The 23,439-nt window shown below is 33.4% G+C and overlaps 1 protein-coding gene, 2 long non-coding RNA genes and 1 other non-coding gene across 5 annotated transcripts in view; 2 read left to right on the top strand and 2 right to left on the bottom strand.

The window, feature by feature from the left end:
* The first annotated feature begins 2,412 nt into the window (after positions 1–2,412).
* LOC139429946 (uncharacterized) lies at positions 2,413–3,918 on the top strand. Its single transcript, XR_011640543.1, has 3 exons — positions 2,413–2,456; positions 3,209–3,251; positions 3,857–3,918. It is a non-coding gene; the product is annotated as an uncharacterized lncRNA (long non-coding RNA).
* A 279-nt stretch (positions 3,919–4,197) lies between these two features.
* On the bottom strand, positions 4,198–4,740 carry LOC139429945 (uncharacterized). The gene is made up of 3 exons (XR_011640542.1): positions 4,613–4,740; positions 4,329–4,545; positions 4,198–4,274 (listed from the first exon to the last, which is right to left on the bottom strand). It is a non-coding gene; the product is annotated as an uncharacterized lncRNA (long non-coding RNA).
* A 1,483-nt stretch (positions 4,741–6,223) lies between these two features.
* Positions 6,224–6,340, top strand: TRNAL-CAA (transfer RNA leucine (anticodon CAA)). The gene is made up of 2 exons: positions 6,224–6,261; positions 6,296–6,340. It is a non-coding gene; the product is annotated as a tRNA-Leu (tRNA).
* A 1,173-nt stretch (positions 6,341–7,513) lies between these two features.
* LOC111427677 (cyclic nucleotide-gated channel rod photoreceptor subunit alpha) overlaps positions 7,514–23,439 on the bottom strand; it is a 71,506-nt gene continuing 55,580 nt past the window's right edge. The window contains exons 8-12 of one of the 2 annotated variants that reach the window (XM_071196410.1): positions 15,859–16,152; positions 15,649–15,798; positions 11,972–12,139; positions 11,413–11,628; positions 7,514–10,538 (exon numbers count right to left, since the gene is read on the bottom strand). In XM_071196410.1, the coding sequence (XP_071052511.1) occupies positions 10,255–10,538; positions 11,413–11,628; positions 11,972–12,139; positions 15,649–15,798; positions 15,859–16,152 (1,112 nt within the window). In that variant the 3' untranslated portion in view covers positions 7,514–10,254. The remainder of the gene's footprint in view (positions 10,539–11,412; positions 11,629–11,971; positions 12,140–15,648; positions 15,799–15,858; positions 16,153–23,439) is intronic. The other variant, XM_023062904.2, reaches the window with a different exon arrangement.

The raw sequence follows: 23,439 nt of genomic DNA, 5'->3' as shown, positions 1-23,439 counted from the left end.
TTGAATTTTTATTATCATTTATAGCGTAAGGTGGTCGAATATCCCAAGATAATTTTACCAATAAATTTCTAAAATCCCAATTTAATCTAAAATCAATACATTTAATTTCTTCTGGCAAGGCAGACAACTCATTTGGGTTAATTCTATATAATTTATCATCAGAGATCACCATTCCTTTATAAACATCGTGAAATTTAAGCAAGTTTAAGATTGCATCGGGAAATTCATCATCTTCAATGTACACAATAAATATCGAATCGCAATACTTAAATGAAATTGATTTAATTGCATTTATAGTTGAGTTTAATTCCTGAATATTTTTAAATTTAATGATGTAATTGTTGAAGTTAATATGGGTGAGTGTTGAAATATTTTTCCAATTATATAAATAAATCGATTTGTTTGGTGGTTCTATGTAACCGTTAAGAATCATAGTATTTCCTTGTAAGTTTTTGGAAATGCAACTTTTAATTTCATGTGAAGAATTCGTTTTAATAATTATAGCAAAAGTTACGAAAATTAGAAATTTTTGCTGGAATTGTAACATTTTTGATATTTATCGTTTAAGGTAATGAATAGTACTGAAAGAGACAACGGATATTATATAGTTATTATATAGTTAAGGTTATTGGTCATTTATCATAATAATGGTAAACAAGTATTCCAGGTAATATCATTGATTATACTACTCCAGATTGCTAACCATATTTTATACATATGGTCGGCAACTGTATATGTTGGGTTGCATCACGTACTGTTTATTCTCAAAAATAGAATAATTGTAGATAAGTGAGATAGAGTCATAATAAGTAAAGAGACGATCAATTAGCCCCGACCTCAAAGGACGTCACCTATATATATATATATATATATATATATACACTGTATCTAAATGACATCAAAGAAATAGCATCTGAAAAAGTTTTCTTCATCTCTCTCATTATCCGAGGAATAAAATGCTTTCACTTTGCTCAAGGGTTTAATGTTTAAGGGTCGATAGCTAACAATTAATACATAAAGTTCAGATACAATCGTTACTATTTAAAATTCTCCTTAGAAAGAATCTTAAAAACGCACCAAAATGAAGTAGGACTAATAAACATTTTACTGAAGGAAATAATAACAATCTTTAAATGTGGAAATGTCTTTTAGTGTAACTTGTTTAGTGATTTGATGGCGTGAATTGGCGCACGCATCTATTAAAGAAAAAAAAATTAAATAAAATAAAAGTTATGTAAAGCAAACGCTAGGGCCTCCGTGCCTAACCGTGGGATCAACTATTGAAACAAATTATGAAAGAAATAAATAAATATAATCTATTTAAATAAATTAAAGAAAAAATACAATATTTAAGGCATATATTCGAACATAGACGCTACAATACTAATTATTATAAATTATCTTATCGCATATACTCTAATAACGACTACTTACATAAACTAATTTAGGTACTAAAATAAAAATAAAATGGTGAGGAAAACGAGAATAAATAAAGAAAACTTAGCGTAAATCTAGCTTAAACTATGGGCACAAACGAGAGAAGAATCATGTTTAAAGAATCTGCCAGTTCCAAGATTCCGGAGGAGACTGAAAGCTATTGTCACGGAAAATCCGATATATACCATTGACATGTTTTTCCAATTTAATGTTTGAATTCAATTTGTATTATATCACAATGTAATTATTGTTAAATTGACGCACTCTATGCGTCAATTTAATAATTTAATAAATATTATTATTAAAATATTAAAAATATTATTCCTTGTGGAAAATATATTGAATACTTCCATATCTTGAGCTAGTGTACCATATATACATATGAATAGAACATTCGTGCAACATTATTTAATATTAAAATAGTATTATTTAAGTGTTTGCCGAACCTATCCTTTGATATCGACTCCTCCCGCTGACAGAATGAGAGTCATTTGGCTTGCGCATACTACATATCAATCCTATTATTCCACGTGGAAAATAATCATGATTTAGATATACCCACTTCATAGGCATGCTGGAGGGTTTGTAAGCCTCGCTAACGACAATGCCTCCGTGAAAGTACTAACTCTCATTGAGATCAGAGCATCATGGTTATTTTCCACGTGGAATAATAGGATTGATATGTAGTATGCGCAAGCTGAATGTCTCTCATTCTATCAGCGGGGGAGTCCATATCAAAGGATAGGTTAGGCAAACACTTAAATAATACTATTTTAATATCAAATTATTTTGCATGATTATTCTATTTACATATACATATGGAAAACTAGCAGCTTCAGATATGGAAGTGTTCAATATGCTTTACACATAATTATTCAGCCAGACGCAAGCTTTCGTTTGAGATATAGAACATTGAAATCGGTCAAACCGTTCTTTAGTCATAGCGAATTTAATCAAAATTATTTTTTTTCTAAAGGGGCCAGACTTCCAGTCGGTAGATACGTGGAGTCATTTAAATGGTAGGTTAGGCAAACACTTAAATAATAGTATTTTAATATCAAATTATTTTGTACGAATATTTTAGTTATACGTATACATGCAATTTTTAGTATAATTCCTCGTGGAAAATATATTGAATAATTCTATATCTTGAGCCAGTGTACCATATGTACATATAAATAGAAAATTCGTGCAAAATAACTTAATATTAAAATAGTATTATTTAAGTGTTTGCCGAACCTATCCTTTGATATCGACTCCTTCCGCTGACACAATGAGAGTCATTCGGCTTGGGCATACAGCATATCAATCCTATTATTCCACGTGGAAAATAACCATGATGCAACTATACCCACTTCATAGGCATGCTGGAGGGTTTGGAAGCCTCGCTAACGACAATGCCTCCATGAAAGTACTAACTCTCATTGAGATCAGAGCATCATGGTTATTTTCCACGTGGAATAATAGGATTGGTATGTAGTATGCGTAAGCTGAATGTCTCTCATTCTATCAGCGGGGGAGTCCATATCAAAGGATAGGTTAGGCAAACACTTAAATAATACTATTTTAATATCAAATTATTTTGCATGATTATTCTATTTACATATACATATGGAAAACTAGCAGCTTCAGATATGGAAGTGTTCAATATGCTTTACACATAATTATTGAGCCAGACGCAAGCTTTCGTTTGAGATATAGAACATTGAAATCGGTCAAACCGTTCTTTAGTTAAAGCGAATTTAATCGAAATTATTTTTTTTCTAACTAGGGGCCAGACTTCCAGTCGGTAGATACGTGGAGTCATTTAAATGGTAGGTTAGGCAAACACTTAAATAATAGTATTTTAATATTAAAGTATTTTGCACGAATATTTTAGTTATACGTATATATGCAATTTTTATTATAATTCCTCGTGGAAAATTTATTGAATACTTCTATATCTTGAGCCAGTGTACCATATGTACATATAAATAGAAAATTAGTGCAAAATAATTGAATATTAAAATAGTATTATTTAAGTGTTTGCCGAACCTATCCTTTGATATCGATTCCTTCCGCTGACAGAATGAGAGTCATTCAGCTTGGGCATACAGCATATCAATCCTATTATTCCACGTGGAAAATAACCATGATGCAAATATACCCACTTCATAGGCATGCTGGAGGGTTTGTAAGCCTCACTAACGACAATGCCTCCATGAAAGTACTAACTCTCATTGAGATCAGAGGATCATGGTTATTTTCCACGTGGAATAAAAGGATTGATATGTAGTATGCGCAAGCCGAATGACTCTCATTCTATCAGCTGAGGGGGTCCATATCAAAGGATAGGTTAGGCAAACACTTAAATAATACTATTTTAATATCAAATTATTTTGCATGATTATTCTATGTATATGTATATATGGAAAACTAGCAGCTTCAGATATGGAAATAGCCAACGTTCCACATTGGAGCACCAAACTCATCCGCGAGTCCATCGAAATAGAGAAGAACGGTACCTTCAACAAGAGAGATGACGCCCTGCACTTGTCAGCCACTTGGAAAACGGTCCTACATCGTCCCCGATCCGGAGCAGCCTTCCTGAGGGAGGGGATTTTGGGCAGACCATAGAGTTTGGGGCACCTGCTTGATTTTTCCCGAGGGATTAAGGTTTTCTTGATCTCGGGGCCTATTGGAGATGCCTCTATTATCGATTTGGTGGTTTTTTTCCAGGTAAGTTGTATGGTTTTTTGCTGCTAAAAAAAATTAAAAGTCGTATAAACGATGAAAATATTTTATTTCGGTGCTATCTTCGAAGATTTCGAACGATTATCGTTCTTCTTCAGGCAGGACTAAGGAACATTCAGATATAACAAAAACACAGATAAAAAATATATTATAATTACCGTCGGTGTAGGAGCATTGAGAGTGAAGAGAGTATTGTTTCAGAGTATTTCTTCAAAAAGATTCCGTTTACGAAAAATTCAAATGTAAAAAAAACGTGAAGAGTAAATTGAAAAATCCAAAAAATTAAAATGGCGTTTTTCTATTCATCGTAAATCTCGTTTTTCAAAGTGTTTAAAAATAAATGTTAAAAATTAACGACAAAACAAATTACCAAACCTGTAGAGAAAGAACCATAATAACTAAATATAAGAAATCAAAAAAGAAAGAAAATTTTTAAACTTACAATTAACACGTTAAAATTTCCTTTAAAATTAAATAACTTGAGTCAACATGATGAGGGATGAAATTGGACTGAAGGTCATAAGGAACGTTCGCCAGATGATAAAGGTGAAAGAGTGAGGGAAAACGAGTGGGAATGAGAACGTCAACATAAAATCTTTCATCATTAAAAATCTGAAACATAAAATTAAAATAGAAAATCGTATTGTTACCATGGGAGACAAAAATGCAGGCCTCGTTGAATTGGATTTCTTTTTTCAAAGAAAATAACATTTTAAAAATTAAGAATAATTTTATCTTTGTTTGTTTATTTATTTATTTATCTTTATTTCTCTAGCTCGACTTCTAGCTCTTCTTCCGAAAGGTTTTCTTCTTAGAAGAAACAACATATGCTTGTATAAAGCTAGATCTACACGATACGCGAACTGGTTCGCCAGTTCATTGAACCTCAAGTACCTCTATCTCTATCTCAAGTACCTCTATCACTACCTCAAGTATCACTATCTGAAGTACCTCTACCTCAAGTACTATAATAAATGTTTCAATGTTTTATTTAGGATGGACTTTAATGGAAATCCTCTACTTTCCGCTCAAGCTCGACCTTTTAATATATTTTGTTTCCGTGCCTTTTAACCCCTTGTCTAATTACTATATTATTTCAAAATATTAATAAAAGATAAAGCTTGTTTACAATTAAAGACCAATAATTTTAGGTTTAATAACTAGTTTTAAATAATAATAAAATTATAGATATTTAAAGCAAATAAACTAAAATAAACTCCGCCTGCGACGTTAAGCCCGCCTTTACCAACTTTTTCTGTAGAAACTGGTGGAAACAACCTGTCAGTTATCTCGGGATTTCCCCAAGTACTTAACTTAAAACCAGATAGAACAACTCTTAAAATTGTTCAAAGTATTGAAAAAATTTCTCTAAAAATTAATATTATTTTTTAATGAAAATAAACTGGTAGAAACAACCGGTTTTTACGGATAACGTATAATGTTTTCATACAATAAAATTTTATTTATTAATTAAAAAAGAAATACTAAACAATTTTTATTATTAGTACAAGAAGATATGAGGGGGAATATAAATCAAAAATAGTGCTGCCATCTCTTAATCATATCCATTATTATTATAAAATCCCCCATAGCGGACAAATCAAAAATAACACTTTACGCGTTACCAATTTTTACGTAGCGGTTAGCAGTCTGGTATAAAATAGTCAACGGTAATATATTATACATTGCGGGCTAAGGATTACTATAACTGAAAGTAATAAATTTAATTTAATTATTTTTTTAAGTATTTGTATTTTATTAATATTTTTATATTGAAATAAGATTTTGACGAAAATTATTAAGGAAACAACATATATGAAAGATAGGCAACCTAATATACGTCCCATACATTACAGAACGTTGCAGAGCAAAATATTAATTACAATAAATTAAATATCTTTAATTAATATGGTTTTTTATCGTTTTATAAATATTAAAACAATATTTCGATTATCTTTTTTATATTTTTATTTAATATAATTTATTTTTAAAACATCGTGTGATTTAGCAAAAAGGTTAATTAATATGTTTGAACAAGGTACTATTGGTATATGTCAGGATGGCCGAGCGGTCTAAGGCGCCAGACTCAAGGTTAACCTTACCCGAATAGTTCGGGTTTCGAGCGTTCTGGTCCTCTCTGAGGGCGTGGGTTCGAATCCCACTTCTGACAATCTTTTTTTTTTTATTTTTTTATCAATCAAATTTAAATTAATTAATCTTTTTATTATTCGTAACCATTTTATTAAATTTTAATATTTGATTTAAAGTAAACTAAAGTAAGTAACGTTAAGTAAACAATAAACTTTTCTTATAACAACAGTTGGTAACATTAACAGGGAATTTTGTTATTTCATGTTTAGAGAACAAGATATGTCATATTGACATTTCGTATAGTAAATTTTAAAAATGTCTTGAGCAGGACATAAAGCATATCAGTTTTACAGTCCCATATGAGGTATATTGCCGAACATTTGGACTCGTCTTAGATTTCCTTATTTACAAGAGCATTATTAAGGGGTGGCTGGAGCTAATAACGTGTTTATGGAATATGTGGAAGGCAGATGGAACGGCTTCGCATTCATCTTTACCGACGGCTCTCTTTAACACGAACCTAGAACGTGACGTCACATCGAAACTTTAAAGTGATTTTTCGGTATATTCTACACTTTTCCGCACTTTTTTCTTTTATATTAATGTCTTTTTGGGTCATTTCCTATCGATAAAAAAAAATCGTCGATTTTTAGACGACCCTGCTATTCTTGAATTATTCCAAAATTTTAGATTGGTTCATTACTTACTTGTCTCCGTTATGAAGAAACTGAGTCTAATTGTTAGTAAGGGACTAGAGGTTAAGTTATGTTGAGTACCATCCCATTGCAGAATACATGGTAATGAGACACCAGACCGTTTGGCTCGTGAGGATGTCAAGCTAACTCCGCGGCGACTGTGTATTGACGTCATGGACACATATCCTTGTCTCCGACATAGAATAAATGAGGAGTGGGTGGTTGATTGGCGAGAAACAATATTGTACAAAGCAAGATGGTATGCTGAGATGGAGCTAAGCTTTGAAAAACCTGCCTGGTTTGAGAGAATTCCATATGTTTACATTTTGATTAATAGGCTGAGAAGCGTACAGGCTACAACTGAATCATATCTGTACAAGACTGGACAAAGAGATAGCCCGGACTGCGACTGTGGAATTTATTTCTGGTATGTCCTTTTCGCCACTTTATAGTGACGTTGTTATAAACATTAGCCTTCTCAAGTGATGGCTAAACCCGAATGTTTCTAGTTCTAGGTCAAAATAATAATTGTTTTAGGTATAAAATAAAACGAAACATTATATTTAAATTATTTAATTGTTATTTAATTATATTAAATGTTAGGAATAACATGACAAAACGGTGATCATACAATTATGGAATTAGCTAAGGGGGACAAAATTGCAAAGAACCGTTTACAGTCTATCTGTACAATTCGAACAAAATGTACAGTAATTTTTTTCATGTTATTTCGCTTTATTATTTTATTTATTTATTAGTTTCTTTTTTATTAATTTGTGTCATTGATTATTCGCCCTTACGCATGTTTTACCGATCTTTCCCGGTGACATTCGATTTAATGAATTTACATCCCACATGATATGAGTGTGTAACAGTGTGTTATCATGGTTGTCATAAGATTTCTCGCATGCTCGGTGGAAAACGTAACATTTACATACAATATTAATGACAATAATATAAATTACATCTCAATATAATCGTAACGATTTAGCAACAAATATTTTATTTTAATTTTTTTTTATTTATATCCTTTTTATTTAACACCTCACCATATTTCCTTTTTAATTTAATCCGTACAATTACAAAACAGTCCCGTAAAGTTTTTCTTTTATTTCTGGGTTTTTATTTCTTTTAAATATACAATCTTAATGTTAGTGGCAGTCAGTATAGTTTTTTTTCTCAATCTCTTTTTATACGACGTCTTAACACTTGATGTGAACAATACAGGCATTAACATAAAATTATTTAGAAGCTAGAAATTTACACTATACAAGGTGAGTTGTAATAACTTTGATAATATAATCGAATATTTTCTATAGCTTGGTAAATCTATCTTAGCTTGTGAATGTATTCGTGTATGGATTTCGTATGGGATATTGCGACAATAAATGAAAACAGTGAGAAGAGAAAAGAAACTCAGGAAGTCCCATTTTGCGCTGGTACGATGATATTAGGAAACATCTAGAAAACATGTTTGAAGACCTTTTCTTCAAGGATTTGTTGGCTGTCATTTGTCATCTTGCTTGAAATGGATGAAAAGAGTAACCACGGCCGTTTTCGAAATAGCTCCAAGTAGATAGAAATCTTCCCCAGCAGTATTCAGCGTTCTAGAAGCAGTAAGTAGCCTTTTGGAAACAATATCTTTTTTTTTTTCAAGCAGTATCTAGTCTTCTGAAAACAGAAAATAGTTTTTGGAAGCCTTTCCAAGTGGACAGAAATCTTTTCCAGCAATATCTAACGTTCTGGAAGCATTATAATATCTTCTCTTTTCAAGCAACTATTAGCCTTTTGCTAGGAGTATCTAGTCTTCTGAAAGCAGTAAGTAGTCTTTTAGAAGCAGTATCTCGTCTTTCCAAATACATAGCAATATTTTCCATCAGTATCTCGTGTTTTGGAAGCAGTAAATAGTCTTCATTTGATGTTGGAGATTGTGTTTCTGAGAAGCTGTAATATTAAAATGAATGTTCTAAGTTTTTTCCTTCTTTTGCGCAGCTAGCCAAGATAGATTTGCCAAGCTGTACTCACCCTGCACAGTAGCAATTATTTTATTAATTCGACTAAGGAAGCAAAATTTATTCGTGAAACTCCTTAATAATATTTGGTCTCTTTAACATTTTCTTTTCATTTCCTTTTTTTTGTTTGTAATTATTTAATTCTCCTTCTCATTATTTGATAAATTTAAACAAACACAAAGATAAATATAACGTTTTCATTTCTATTTACTAAGTAATCGCCCTAAGAGAGAAAAAATGTCTATGGATTATCATGTTCTTTTTAATTATTTTTTTTTCTTCGTCGCTATTCTATATGGGGTACAGCGCTTTAGGATCTTTAGGACCTTTAAGATCTTTAGGATCATTTTTTTTTTCTATACGATGATGAAAGTTTTAAAACTTGGCAGTTGTGACTCCTTTAAAGTGTGTTAGGAGTGATAAGGGTTAACAGACCGATTCAGCAAAGTGGGAAGCATCAGGACACACGGATGTGAACGTTTCATTTTTTTGTTCTATATTGAATTCGTTTGTTTGGTCCCAGCACACTAACATCCTTCGTTTTTTTTTATTACTACTGATTTTATGTATTTCAAATTGCAGAATTAAAAGTAATTGTAACAAAACTCCTGCAATTTGAAATACAAATAAATACTAATTTTTATATTAAAATGCAGTGTTTAATAAAAAATTTGGTGTAAAATTGAAATGAAAATGAACCCTGCATGTTATTATAGGAATTTGTATTTTATTTTTTAACTCATTGCAAGGAGTTTCATACATTGATATTGGCGAATACCTGAAGCAAAACGACATTAATAACACTTACGGGGGTTTTGTCTCCACAAAATTTTATTTCGTGCTGATTTGGTTATCGCATTTTCTTTCCAATTTTCCTAATAACGTATTTACAAGGTACCGAGCTAAGAAAGAAATAATTAATTATTATGAAACTTTGGGGTACAAACACGGGATTGGCAGTTTTCTGTCAACGTTGAAATAAATACTCGGTTTCATCATTTTTCATCATTTTATCATTATTACAATAATTCTCACTGTTTTTTACCTCAACAACATTAATGAATTTTTTCCTCATTAATTAATTTATTTAGAAAGACACGCGCTTATGAGTTAAATTCGTTTGTTTGTTTCTTTTGTTGCTTTAATTTCACGTATTAACGTCCGCTCCACCTCATACAAACTAATTTAAAGTTATTTAGCGCAAATTTTTGCCACCATTATACAATATATTGTACGAACGCGTGGGAATGCGTCTGTAATATATTGTAAGGCAGCACATTTTGTTGTTAAATAATGCTCTCGCGGTTCCTCTCGTTGTCTTCTAAGCTGGAAGTCGATCGCGAACCACAAATTTGCATTTCGATGTCGGCCAGACGATTTTCCAATTCCCACTGCTGTTGACACAATTTGACGCTCATCGCAGCATTTTCCGATTCCACAGTTTGTAGCCTTTCCCTCAGACGTTTGATCTCCGTTTCTAGGGCTTCGTGAGATCCCAGGAGTGGCGTTGCAGCTCCTGACACTAACTGTGTCATACTGTCACACTGTAACGTTGTGCCTGCGAAGGAAACTAAAATATAACTTCTCTTTTTCTCGATAACGACGAAATCGATAGCGTTACATTTTCGCTTTATGTATACAGTATTGTATTACAACAAACAAAATAAATAAAAACACAAGAAAATTACGGTAAAAGGAGAAGGAGGTTTTCGTATAACTTTTTGACTTTGCACTTTCGCAAAACTCTTGATTATGTTTGAAATAGTAGTTGCACTTTGGAATAGGACACCCGGGAAATTGCTCTGAGAACAAATCACGCACGATTTCACCAAAATTATTCTCCATGGAACCAAATGGTGCTTTATTCAATTATAAAATAATTAATATTGTAAAATTATTGTAAAATTTAATGCAAATTATTAATTTTTATTATTCTTGATAAATTATACCAAAAATTAGATCTGTGATTTCTTTTTTTTGGGGGAACATTAAGGATTTTGTTATAATTTCTGCATAAGTCTATGGCACAAATTTTTTGCTTTTTCTTTTGATAAATGTTTCTGCACATGGTTTCTTGTCTTTGTTATTTAAGCTATAAACATATTTTGCTTGAACTTTTGATATTTCGCTTCTGCACATGATACTTTTTTCTCCACAAGTCTTTGATATAACTTGTCGCTATATTTTTTTGCTTTTTCTCATAGTAATTTGTTTCTGCCAAAGATATTTTCTTTTTGCCTATCATGTATTGCTTCTTAACGTGATGTCATCGTGTGTTCTTTCAACATTACTTAAGCTGAGCAATCTAAATATTTCAAACTTTTGGGTTTTTTTAATATTGTAAAGTTATAAATTGTAGTAGGATACATAAAAAAATCTTTTTTAATATATTTATAGTTTAAAGAAAGAAATTGAATTATTATAAAATTTAATAATAGATATACCTGATCTAGCTTGGGAAGCTGGAGTATGATGTCGACTTCTCCCGCTGCTTGTAGATCCAGGGCTATCCGGTGGCGGCCTCGGTGGTGAACCTAACAAGGATCTCTGATAGACAGGAGTTAAGCCCACCAAACCCGGTGGAACCCACATTTCTTCTAAAGGGATTTTCCCCCTTGATTCCACGAGGCCGGGAGTCGATTGACTTCGACCCATTGCAGCTAAAAAAATAATTTTCAAACAAACTGTTTATTTATGTTGTTTTAAAAATGTATCATTCTCTTTTTTTATATAACAGAAAATTAATTTCGGCCGAAACAAATTTTTTAAATAAATACCGATTTTATTGAAATTTGGGGCGCGTACAAATAGCAATTTAATAATACGGAGCACTCCCCCGATTTATGAATTTCATAATTAAAACAAATCCAAATGGAATCGGTGTTAATCTATCAGCGTTTGCTAGTTACAAATCCAATTAATATCCGAATAGTGAGTACATCACGCACATCTGTTTGCATAATCGAGGATCAAATTTGGTTTGATTTGACCCGCAATACTGACCTTTCTCCAACGGCGCCCTTTTATACTTTTCTAATCTCTTCACAGCAATCGCTTCCAGACGTACCCTCGCCGCTGGATACTCTTTTAAAACATCCCACATATCCTTTTTACTCAAAACGAAAAGATCGCTATAACCAACCGATCGAACGCTAGCTGTCCTCCTGTTTCCTATCAATTAAATATACGAGGGCTTACTAAATAACATTGAAATTGCGGAATAATTGAAACGATTCGAACTAAATTTATGGAGAACGTGCAATGTGGTGACGTGCTGTGAAGCATTAATGTGATTAAAAACCTACTCTTCAATTGGATTAGATCTCCAATTGTGGCATGCCTATTACATTACATTCCGAGAAATTATTTAATTTTGGAAAATATTTCCATAAAAATGTTTCTCGACTAAATAAATAAGTCGAATCTAACTTGTTTGTGTTTGTTACTGTCACATTTCCAATTTCCTTAAGGATACTGCTGTAGCATCTGCAAACGTCGATATCAAAATGATATATCTAAATTGTACCAATAAGGATTTAATTTATTTTCTTTTTGGGAAAAATGTGTTTGTGAAAATTAGATTTTTAATAAAATGTCAAGTATAATTTATCATTAAAATATGTCATATTACAATAAACCTTAGAACATAAATTTTTTAGGAAAATGTTAGCCAAAAGAGAATTAAATTTTCCTTTGTTACTTGTGTTCTTCTTGTTACATTATCGTTAAGAGGATTACATCACTGTGCTACCCCACAAAGTATTGAAATAACGAGGTTATTGATGTTCCATTAAATAAGTTAAATTAAAAAATAAATTCTTCAAATTTATTATATCATAAATATTATGGCTTTTCATTTATTTTTGAATTTATCTCTATTGTGAATGGAATGTTATGCAAAGATATTAATAAAATAATGGGTTTAGCCACGCAACGACTCTCCTTCACAAGTTTTGAGCTTAATGGTAAATAAGCTAGAAAATATATCCAGATGCAATCATCAAATTTCAAGAATTCAAGCGTTTCGCCCGCAAGCGACCTCGGCGATTTAAGTGTAAATCTTGAGCATTAAGAGCAATTAAGAATTACTGAGAGATCTTGAGATATCCAAAGCCATTGGGACTCATTCTGAGTAATTGAAATCTAATGAGAGGTATTTAAAGCCAGCCAGCCAGCTACTTGGAGATATTCGGAACAAAATGTACGGTATCAACGGCAGCTAAGAGCTGTATGTTCAGAATCTACGATAGATATTGATAAGCAAATACTTTATGGAAGCAACTAGGTCGTGTAACAACGCAAGATAGTAGAAGCTATTCGGAGTTTGAGAGATGCTGAAAACCATTAGGAGTTATTCGGAGTAATTGAAAGAGGTATTTCGAGCTTTTAGCAAAAGGTATTAGGAGCAACTAACGCCACTAAAAGATAAAGATATTGCGACATTCAAAAGTGTAAGGTATCGAGGGCAGCTAAGAGCTAGTAAATTCAGAATTAATTAGAGATATTGATGTACTGTTTGATAGCTTTTTAAACCAACACTTTTTGTAAGCAACTAGGCTCAGTAACAACGAAAGATATTAGAAGCTATTGGGAGTCAGTGAGAAGAATTTAAATTGGGATACAGAATTACTAAGGGATGAGGAGTCATTCTCATTATTCTTCAACCTTTAATACCTAAAAGTATCAGGAACAACGCGTAGGAACAGCTTGGCGCCACTAAAGGATTTGGAGGTATTCGCATTTATAAGTGTAAAGTATCGAGGTCAGCTCACAGTTAATCAATTCAGAGTTAATTAGCGATATTAATGCACTGAGAGCCTTTAAAAAACAACACTTTTTGTGTGTGTTGTAATTACGAACGATATTAAAAGCTTTTTGGAGTCAGTGAGAACCATTGGGAGTCATTCGGAGTAATTAAAAACCTTTGACAAACATTTCGAGCATTTAATAGCTAAAAATATCAGCAACAACTTAACGCCAGTAAAAGATAAAGACATTGCGTGCTATTTGGAGGTATTCGGAGTAATTGGAAGCATTTAAAAATGTAAGGTATCGAGGGCAGCTAAGACAAACCCGAATAATTCTAGTTCTAGGTCTTATGATGTTTCTAGTGATAGTGTAATACTAGTACTAACACTAGACCGAGAACTAGTAACATTCGGATTTAGCCGCACGTCTCTCAAGACGGCTAAACCCGAATGATTCTAGTTCTAGGTCTTGTGTTAGTTCTAGTGATAGGTGCTAGTGTAAAACTAGAACTAACACTAGACCTAGAAATAGAAACATTCGGGTTTAGCCGTGCGTCTTCAGACGTAACTGATATCTTATATTAACTAGCGCTACCTACCACTGTCACTAGAACTAACATTAGATCTAGAACTAGAAACATTCAGAAATGTTGTTTTTTATGTGGCCCTGATTTCTATAGAACTATATTTTTGTATATTGTATTTTAAGTGAAATTCACTGTATATCCCCATTTAAGACTTTTAATAGATTCAAAACTCTTGTAGTAAGCGTAGTAATAAATGCGAGGTCATCTTAAACGTCATCTATTTTTTAATTACATTGGGTCATCTATTTTTGGAGACTTTGCCATGGAAACGAGAGAGAATATATATTTTCTATCATATATTATACATTCATATCTAGTTTAAGTTTATGTTGTGTTACTTATCGCACTTCTGGGGATCATTTTCACCGAAATAACCTCAAACCCGAAAATAGAGGTCCGCCATTACGCGCTAATCCATTTATCATAGCCGCCCTGAATTTCCTGGTAAAATATTGTGGTAGCTCGGGGCGTACGTATGGAATTGCGGGGTTGACACTAACGTGTTTGGCTTCATGCCACAAACTCGCATTAGATGTGCAGCGCAGGCAAAAAGGAGCAAACAAACCGGCAGCAACGTGAGCCGTTGGGGAGGGTTAAAATCGGGGGTGAGTTTGGAGGCGCGTTGTTGGCCGCCGATTCAATATAGATACGGATCTTGACAATTCGGCTTTTACGCCGGATTTGTTATCGCGCCTACGGGATTCAGACTGATTGATACTGATGATGTGCATTGAATCGCGAAACGAAGGTTGCATATGCTCTCGGCGAGGTGAACGAAGAATATTAGATGAACGGAGTAACAGGTTACCAGCAATTTTCTTTAAACAAAATTCATCCTTTTCGTCCCTTAATCGAATTACTATTAGTAAAAGGTTAATGCAAATACAAGTTTCTCTTCAAATCCTCCCCCTGGCAACATGCAAATTCTAACTGATTGTCCGCAAACAGTAATTCCAATTTGAGTTCCCTCCGTGAAACAGACAAATACATACACACTGTAAACTAAGGTACAAGTAGTTTCTTATTGGTATAAATAGTTAAGCCTTTTGTGAATAGATGCAATCAACAAATGGGAGTAGCTACATCAAACACTAATTAGAAAAGGAAATTAAATTGTGGTTGTCCTTTGATGTTTCAATCATTAAGGCTATTTTATGCCTTTCAAAAATAAATTTAGATATTATAATAAAAAAAATTGCTGATAACGTTACTTTTACATAAAAAAATGAAAAATATTAAACAGATCAAGCCACAAAAGCACCATGCTATTGGATAGCAATACCAAAAAGGGGTTGTAGTAGTATTAATTCCAACCACCAATAAAATGGGCCTGCCTGATATTTACCAAGGTGTTTACCTGCCGTTCCCATGTTTAATATAGAAATTTCTCCAAAATAACTCCCAGCTTTCAACGTTGCCAACACAGTTCTACCATTATCAGCAACCACTTGAAGTCTACCTCGATTCACTATATACATTTCTTTACCTACTTCACCTACGTTTAAAATAAAAAAATAATAATCTAATTCACATCAACTTATTATTTAGATTTTACCTTTTCTACAAATGTAGTCACCTGGTGAGAAAAGAACCGGTCTAAGCCTAAGCACCAACTCGCAGAGGAATCCAGCTTCAGTATTTTGAAATATTTCGACCCGTTTCAAGGTGTCTAAGTGAACGTTGATGGCTATTTCCGCTTTTAATTTATCTGGAAGACAAGAAACGGCTCTCTCCTCATCGGAACACTTTTGAGTGAGCCATAAATAGTCGAACCATTTGATCACTTTGACTTGTAGATGATTGGGGACTCTCCTCATGCGCATGTACGTTTTCACGCCGTCCAATTTGGCTGGAACAAAAATCATTGGAAACGGGCGAAAGTAAAGTACATTTTGATTGGCTTTTACTAAGAAACATTAGGCACGGAGACAAAAAAAAAACTATAATAGAATAAGTTGAAAGATTTATTTAAAATATTGAAGAGAGTTAAAAAAAATCTAAAGTTTTTGGATGCTAATTTAAAAGTGGAATGGGAATATTTATGTTAACACATTTGCATCATAAGTTGTATTTAATTTAACGAATTTTTCTTGACCATTATCACCATTGTATACATACGCTTACAATAGGGACCAAAATTGATATTATTTATACCATTATTATTGTTTAATGTATTATAATAAAACTAGAACTAACACTAGATTTAGAACTAGAAATATTCGGGTTTAGCCGTGCTTAATAACAACCAAAACTAGAGCTAATACTAGAATAAGAACTAACACTAGACCTAGAAACTTTTGGATTTAGCAGTGCGTCTTGAATGTTAGTGTAAGTGTTAGATCACTAGAACCAATACTAGACTTAGAACTAGAATCGTTCGGGTTTAGCCGTCTTAAAAGACGTTCTGCTAAACCGGAACGATTCTAGTTCTAGGTCTAGTGTTAGTTCTAGTGATAGTGCTAGAGTCAGCTCCAGTTTTAGTACTAGTGTTAGATCACTGGAACCAACGCTAGACTTAGAACTAGAATCGTTCGGGTTTAGCCGTCTTAAAAGACGTTCGGCTAAATCTGAACGATTCTAGTTCTAGGTCTAGTATTAGTTCTAGTGATCTAACACTAGCATTAAGACTGGAGCTGTTAGTTCTAGTGATAGCTTCAGTCTTAGTGGTCATTCACGGTTGTTGCATATTTCTAGTAATTTAAATAGAGAACTAAAACACCTAGACCTAGAAACATTCGGGTTTAGCCGTGCGTCTTTCAAAACGGTTAAACTTGAATGTTTTTAGTTCTAGATAGAGAAAAGATAGTTCTACAGAAAAAAAAAATTATTGATATGTAGGTCACTTTATAATTCCTTTCTGAATGATGCAAATGGGTTAAAACTACAAGCAGTAATAAGAAAAGACATGTGTGCTTGTACTAAATTAGTCATTTTTAGCATAATTTTAATTAAGCGGTGGATGCGGACTCTTTAGAATATTATACCAGCTCGTAGCTACCTCTCGTTATTAAATCAAAAGGTGAGCAAAAAAATGGTTCAATCGTACGAGTGCACATCCACTAACATTTTTAATTAAGCGTTGTTAAGCTTATTCTCGTCGTTTTTAATCACTAAAAATACCGGTAAAACGAAGGCAATAACGTGCCCGAGTTCGTTATCGGCACAAAATTAATTTTTCCGCTGCCCGTTTGGAATTTCTAGTATAAACGGTCCAATTCAAATTAACGATTCTTTTTATCAAAATGTATATCACGAAAAGTACTTTAAATTCAAGATTTTATAATTAAATTATTATTTTTAATTATATTATTATTAATTGAATTATTTATAAAATAAATCAAAGAAAAAAATTTGAAAAATTCGGGTTTGGATTAAAATTAATAATTCTTTTTGTGGAAAATACACGGTGGTATTGGAAATCGCATCTATATATAGACGGTCAAAATCGAGTTGGCTGCGCGCATAGTGAATGAGTTTCCGATGTCGGCCGAATCGGCGCGGAATTAACAGATTTCCGTGCGGTTCGCGTTTCAACGGCTACCGGCGAGCGGCGCTGCTGTCATTTTTGATGGAACGGTTAGTTCAAAGGCGTCTCTTGCAGCCGTACTCCAAAAAAGGGTTAATCGAATAACGAAGTGTTGGAATCGGCCTACATTTTCCACACTGAACACAATGAGAATTGAAAAATTTATTAAAAAAATAATATTCAAATATATAATTTTAAGACCACGCTTTATTATATACAGGGTGGAGATCTTTTACGGAGTGAAACATAAATTGTATCTCAACGAAGTTAAAAACATTTGTCATAAACAAAACATGAGGTAAATTATATAAAGGGTGATTTATTAGCTCACCATCAAACTTTGACATATGATAGCTAATTCAATTACCAAAAATAAAAATGTTAATGAACATATGTCCTATTTCAATTATTGTCATTGTAATATGTTAGTTTGCTGTGTGGTTTAATTATTACATACAACAAGAAACTTAAAATGTACGCTAATAGCACTGAAGAGTATGTTGATATAATTTTCGTGTATTGTTTTTGCAATGGAAATTCTCGACAATCAGTACGAGATTATCAAGAAAGATTTCCACTGCGGCATTTGCCATATTATTCAGTTTTTAGCGATTCTTTCAGAAGACTTCGAGAAGTAATTAATGCTGTCATTGATAATCCTTCCATCAGCACTCGAAGAATAGCACACAGCATACATGTAAGTCAAAATTTTGCATGGCGCGTATTGAACCGCGAATTCCTTCATCCGTATTGTAAACAGAATGTTCAAGCTCTACAGCTAGGAGATAATCAGCAACAACAATCATGTTTTACACGAGATGGTATAAATAATTACCATAATGAACATATCTGGGCATTACAAAGTTTGATGGTGAACTTATAAGTCACCCTGTATATTGCACTTTATGGATATTTTTGTATATTGCATCTTAAGTGAAATTCACTGTATGATATGTACAAAACTTTGAGATCATATAGATCATATCGATAGGAAAAATCTTTTTGTTTTAAAACTTCTTCTGAACCATTAACTTATATGAAAAACCGTTTAATTTAATATTTAATGGTCTGTATACTGGATAGATACTTAATCCAATCAGTACAAAGTAAATTTTTCTGAAACAAAATCGCCAAAATTTTACGATCGCCGTCATAAAAGGGCCGATTCATATCGTAAACCCGGAGCCATAAAGCGCGCAACATTCGCCTAATCGTACGCCGAGCGATGAAATTCGTCGAGTTCTGAAATAAAAATCGTCGACGCTCTATTACTAACGTCCCGAAAATCGCCGGTGATTCGCTGAAACTGCAAATGCGAATGTTATCAAACGAATTATTCACTTCGTCGTCGAGAGGGATTTATGACCCGCTGTATACTAACGGAAATTTTGAGCCGAGGAAGAGGAAGCGCCGTTTTATGATGATACTTGACTACGTCTCGAATACTCTACCTGTATTGACTACGTTTTATGACCAGATTTTAAGCGTGCCTATCCAATTTTATCTTTTTATTTCAAAAATTTTTAAAGGCAGCAACATGTATGTTTGTGTTAGATGAGAGGTGCAGTGGGCATAAAAACAATGAATAAAAGCACCCTTTTAAATTTCACGTTTTGTCGGAATAATGAAACAAGCGCCTTTTAAAGCTTTTGAATTATTACCCTGAGGCGGATGTACCATGGACCTGTTGATGCCGTGTAAAATAAAATAAAAAAAAATAAAGGGTTTAAAAAACAATATTAATATTAACTATTTCAATAAATTCCAATTAAAAGATAGAATCAACCAATTACTCGTGTTTAGTAAAAAGTTCTTGGAAAATACCCAGCGCAAAATCCACCTCACTAATTGAGGTTGTTATCTGCTAACGGAAGAAAAACACACCAGGTAGAATACGCCCTGATATGCTCGCCACTAACGAACACTTCTACTCACCCTTTTCTTTATCCTGAACAACGTGTAGTCGCACAATGAGCCTCGTCATAGTAACGATTTAGTCCTTGTGTTTCCTTTGCAATGTTGCGCAATTGAATTGAAAGGGCCTGAATTTTGTCAGGAAACAGAAACCGCGAATAATTTCCCACCCTTAAAAGTTTTCCACGATTTTTTACTCGTCTCGAAATTCAATTTTTCAACTTGTTTAAAAGTTATCCAACTTGGCTTTCCGAAAATTACTAACATACAAGCTTCTAAAGTTTATTTTTACGATACTAGGAGGAAACAGACACATCTGAAAATGATGTTTATAAAGCGACTTAATTTTAATTAATTATCACTTTTTAACTATTTCCATCTCGCTGTCATTCTATTTTTTCTTAAAACCCTAACTATATTTCGATATATCAACACGAAATCATCAGCTATGTAGGATTTTGGCAATTTTAAGGCAACATCATCAACAGTGTTATAAGGAAACATATAGTCTCACTCCGCCGAGGTCGCTTGTGTGCGAGGCTGTAGATTTGATATATCAACACGAAGTTGTCAACTTTATAAGATGCTACCGCCTCGCCCGCAAGCGACCTCGGCGGTTTGAAGCAAAATCATTCCTTATATATTTTTTACAAAATGTTCAACAATCTTATAAAAAAGCATTTATTCTCACTCCGTCAAGGTCACTTGCGGGCGAAGCGCTACATTTGATACATTAGCACAAAGTAAAAAACGAAATTAAATGCTATCTTTACTCCTATTGAATGACTTTTTTTGTAACGGATTTTAATAGATATTATAATTAGTATTTAAATGATTTTATAAATTTATTTTTCAATTTAAAAATACCACAAATCAATAAAAAAAAATTGTATAACCGGACGAATTAAATGTCACCCCAGACGATACACCAAAAAATTCAAATAACATCAACTTCAAATAGTTGGGTAAAATTCAAACATTGATGTTTCGTAATTTATTGGTGAAATAAATTGGCTAACGCGATTTTTAAAGTTTGTCGAAAAATGAAACAAATAAAAACTTCGAAACAATCATTTTTATCATCTTTTTTTAGAGAAGCCGAACCATAAATGTCTGCCTAATTGGGAGTTGCCAGCTAGTGACCAACGTAATTGAATTTTAAAATGTACATTTCACAAAACTGGCCGGTGTTATTCCCCGAACGCTCACATGTTGCTCTGAAAGCACTTGAATTATTTAAAAGTGACGTTTGAGAGAGAACTTGTTCAAACAGGTAATCTAAATACATTTTGTATAAATGTTTTTTTGATACACCTTGTTTATTTCATCATTATCGGATAAGTTGTTGGAAACGATAACGAAATGTCATTATAGGTTGGAAAAGGAGACATCCTTTCCGGGTGAAAAATAAACTTCGTTGGGGGAGATTCTCTCAAAGATAAGGGACTAATATCGGCCGCGGGGGATATTCGATGTTTAAACCAAGTATTTGCATAAGGGTCCCGTTCCGTACTGCAACGAACGGTGAATATTGGCTTTCGACCGGGATTCTAGAAAGTACCCTAGGGGGTGCAATTTTCCGTGATCGTCCTCGAAGTCAAAGGAGTGCTCGAAACGATGAGGGCGTCTGGTAGTGCGAAAAGTTTCAATCTCACGCGAGTTATTGTCAATTTTCGCTGGCCCGTTTCTTCAACGGACGAATCGACAGATCGCCCTCGCGTTCTATCAACATGTGTTTCCGTCGAAACCACTCGAACCGTATCAAATCGAGATCAAAATGGGATAAGATTTATTTCTGGTAGGTGTTTACTTTACCAAAAAATATTACATCCAACACTTTAAATTGACCATTTTAAAAATTACGATAAAATTTTCTTTTTAATCCGAGGGCTTTCCATTTTTAGTATCCCATTAAATTGATCGGGTCGTATCGAGTACTTTAAGGTACATCCAATTAAAAACTCGGTAAATTGCTAAGTTACTACTCTTCCTCGAATTTTAATTGCTAAATTTCAGGTTTCCGCTTGGGGTTAATTTAACTTCCCAGAATAGCACCGGCACCTTTTTGGGTGACAAAAAGTCGACTGGATTTAAGGGGACCGAGCTAACTAATAAAGCAGATGAAAAATGTGGTTGGGATACTTAGAATTCATCATCGTACGACGTGCGGGTGTTCCCAAATTAATCAAAACAAATTACCCCATTAGTTCTATCGGCGTGCTTCTTTATGGCACCAATTTACCATTTCTTATTACTACACTAAGTTTACTTATACATTGTATTGTTCTACTATATTAGCGCTTTTTGTATTAATGTAATATCGGGAATTTTATATAACTCGTAATATATGAATGCAGTAACTATCGTTACAAAACTACTGTGTACTTGTACTGTAACTAGAACTAGAAACTAGAAATATTAGGGTTTAGCCGCACGTCTCTCAATACGGCATGTAAAACTAGAACTAACACTAACCTAGAACTAGACACATTCAGGTTTAGCCACACGTCTCTAAAGACGGCTAAACCTGAATGATTCTAGTTCTAGGTCTAGTGTTAGTTCTAGTTTTACACTAGCACTATCACTAGAACTAACACAAGACCTAGAACTAGAATCATTCAGGTTTAGCCGTCTTTAGAGACGTGTGGCTAAACCTGAATGTGTCTAGTTCTAGGTTAGTGTTAGTTCTAGTTTTACACTATCATTGTTACTAGAACCAACATTGGAACTAGAAACATTCAGGTTTAGCCGCACGTCTCTAGTTCTAGTAACAGTGCTAGTGTAAAACTAGAACCAACACTGGAACTAGAATCATTCGGGTTTAGCCGTCTTTAGAGACGTGTGGCTAAACCCAAATGATTCTAGTTCTAGGTATAGTGTTAGTTCTAGTTTCACACTTGCACTGTTACTAGAACTATCATTAGACCTAGAACTAGAAACATTTGGGTTTAGCCGTACGTCCCTTAAGACGGCTAAACCCGAATGATTCTAGTTCTTGGTCTAGCGCAGCATAACAATTAAAACTAGAATTAACACTAGTTCTAGAAAGTTTCGGGTTTAGCCGTGAATCAACATTTTTTAAGTTCAATTAAAACAGCGAGAGTTTTGAGTACTGATGAACTAAGTGTTTTTGGTTGTTCTTCTTATTAATATTGTTTGAATTATCAAGGCATGATCAATCCACCGTTATGCTTCGATAAAGAGTGGTGTATCCAGGGAGTTAAATAAATCCAGGAATGTATCCAGGTCACCAAAATCAATGGATTTGTATTAATGGCCGTGAATTCTGATACTCCATCTATACTGAGCTCTAACCAATTGGGAGAGATATCTTTTCTTTAGACAGATTAAAAGCACCTCTGGTAATAACAGCTCAAAGAATTCGACTGGTTCATAGAATAATAATCATAAGACTTTGGATACTTTAAAAAGTTTTCTCCATACTTCTCGGCAGGTAGATGGAGCATTCGTACGACAATAACCAAAAGTACATTAGCCCAGTTATGCGGATTTACGATCGAAAGTTTTGAAGCGATGATTTATCGGAGGAATAAAATTATCCTCAGCGTGAGCAGCACCCGTAAACTCCATCGTATACGGGAGGCTTCGGTATAAATCCCGGATGTGAGCGTTAGCCCGTAGGAAATGGTTTAGATAATCTCAATTTAAAGGTGTAAAAGGCATTAAAGGTGGCGT

Source organism: Onthophagus taurus, chromosome 6 (assembly GCF_036711975.1).
Source record: "Onthophagus taurus isolate NC chromosome 6, IU_Otau_3.0, whole genome shotgun sequence".
NCBI lineage: Eukaryota > Metazoa > Arthropoda > Insecta > Coleoptera > Scarabaeidae > Onthophagus > Onthophagus taurus.
This window is presented reverse-complemented; position numbering and strand designations above follow the sequence as displayed.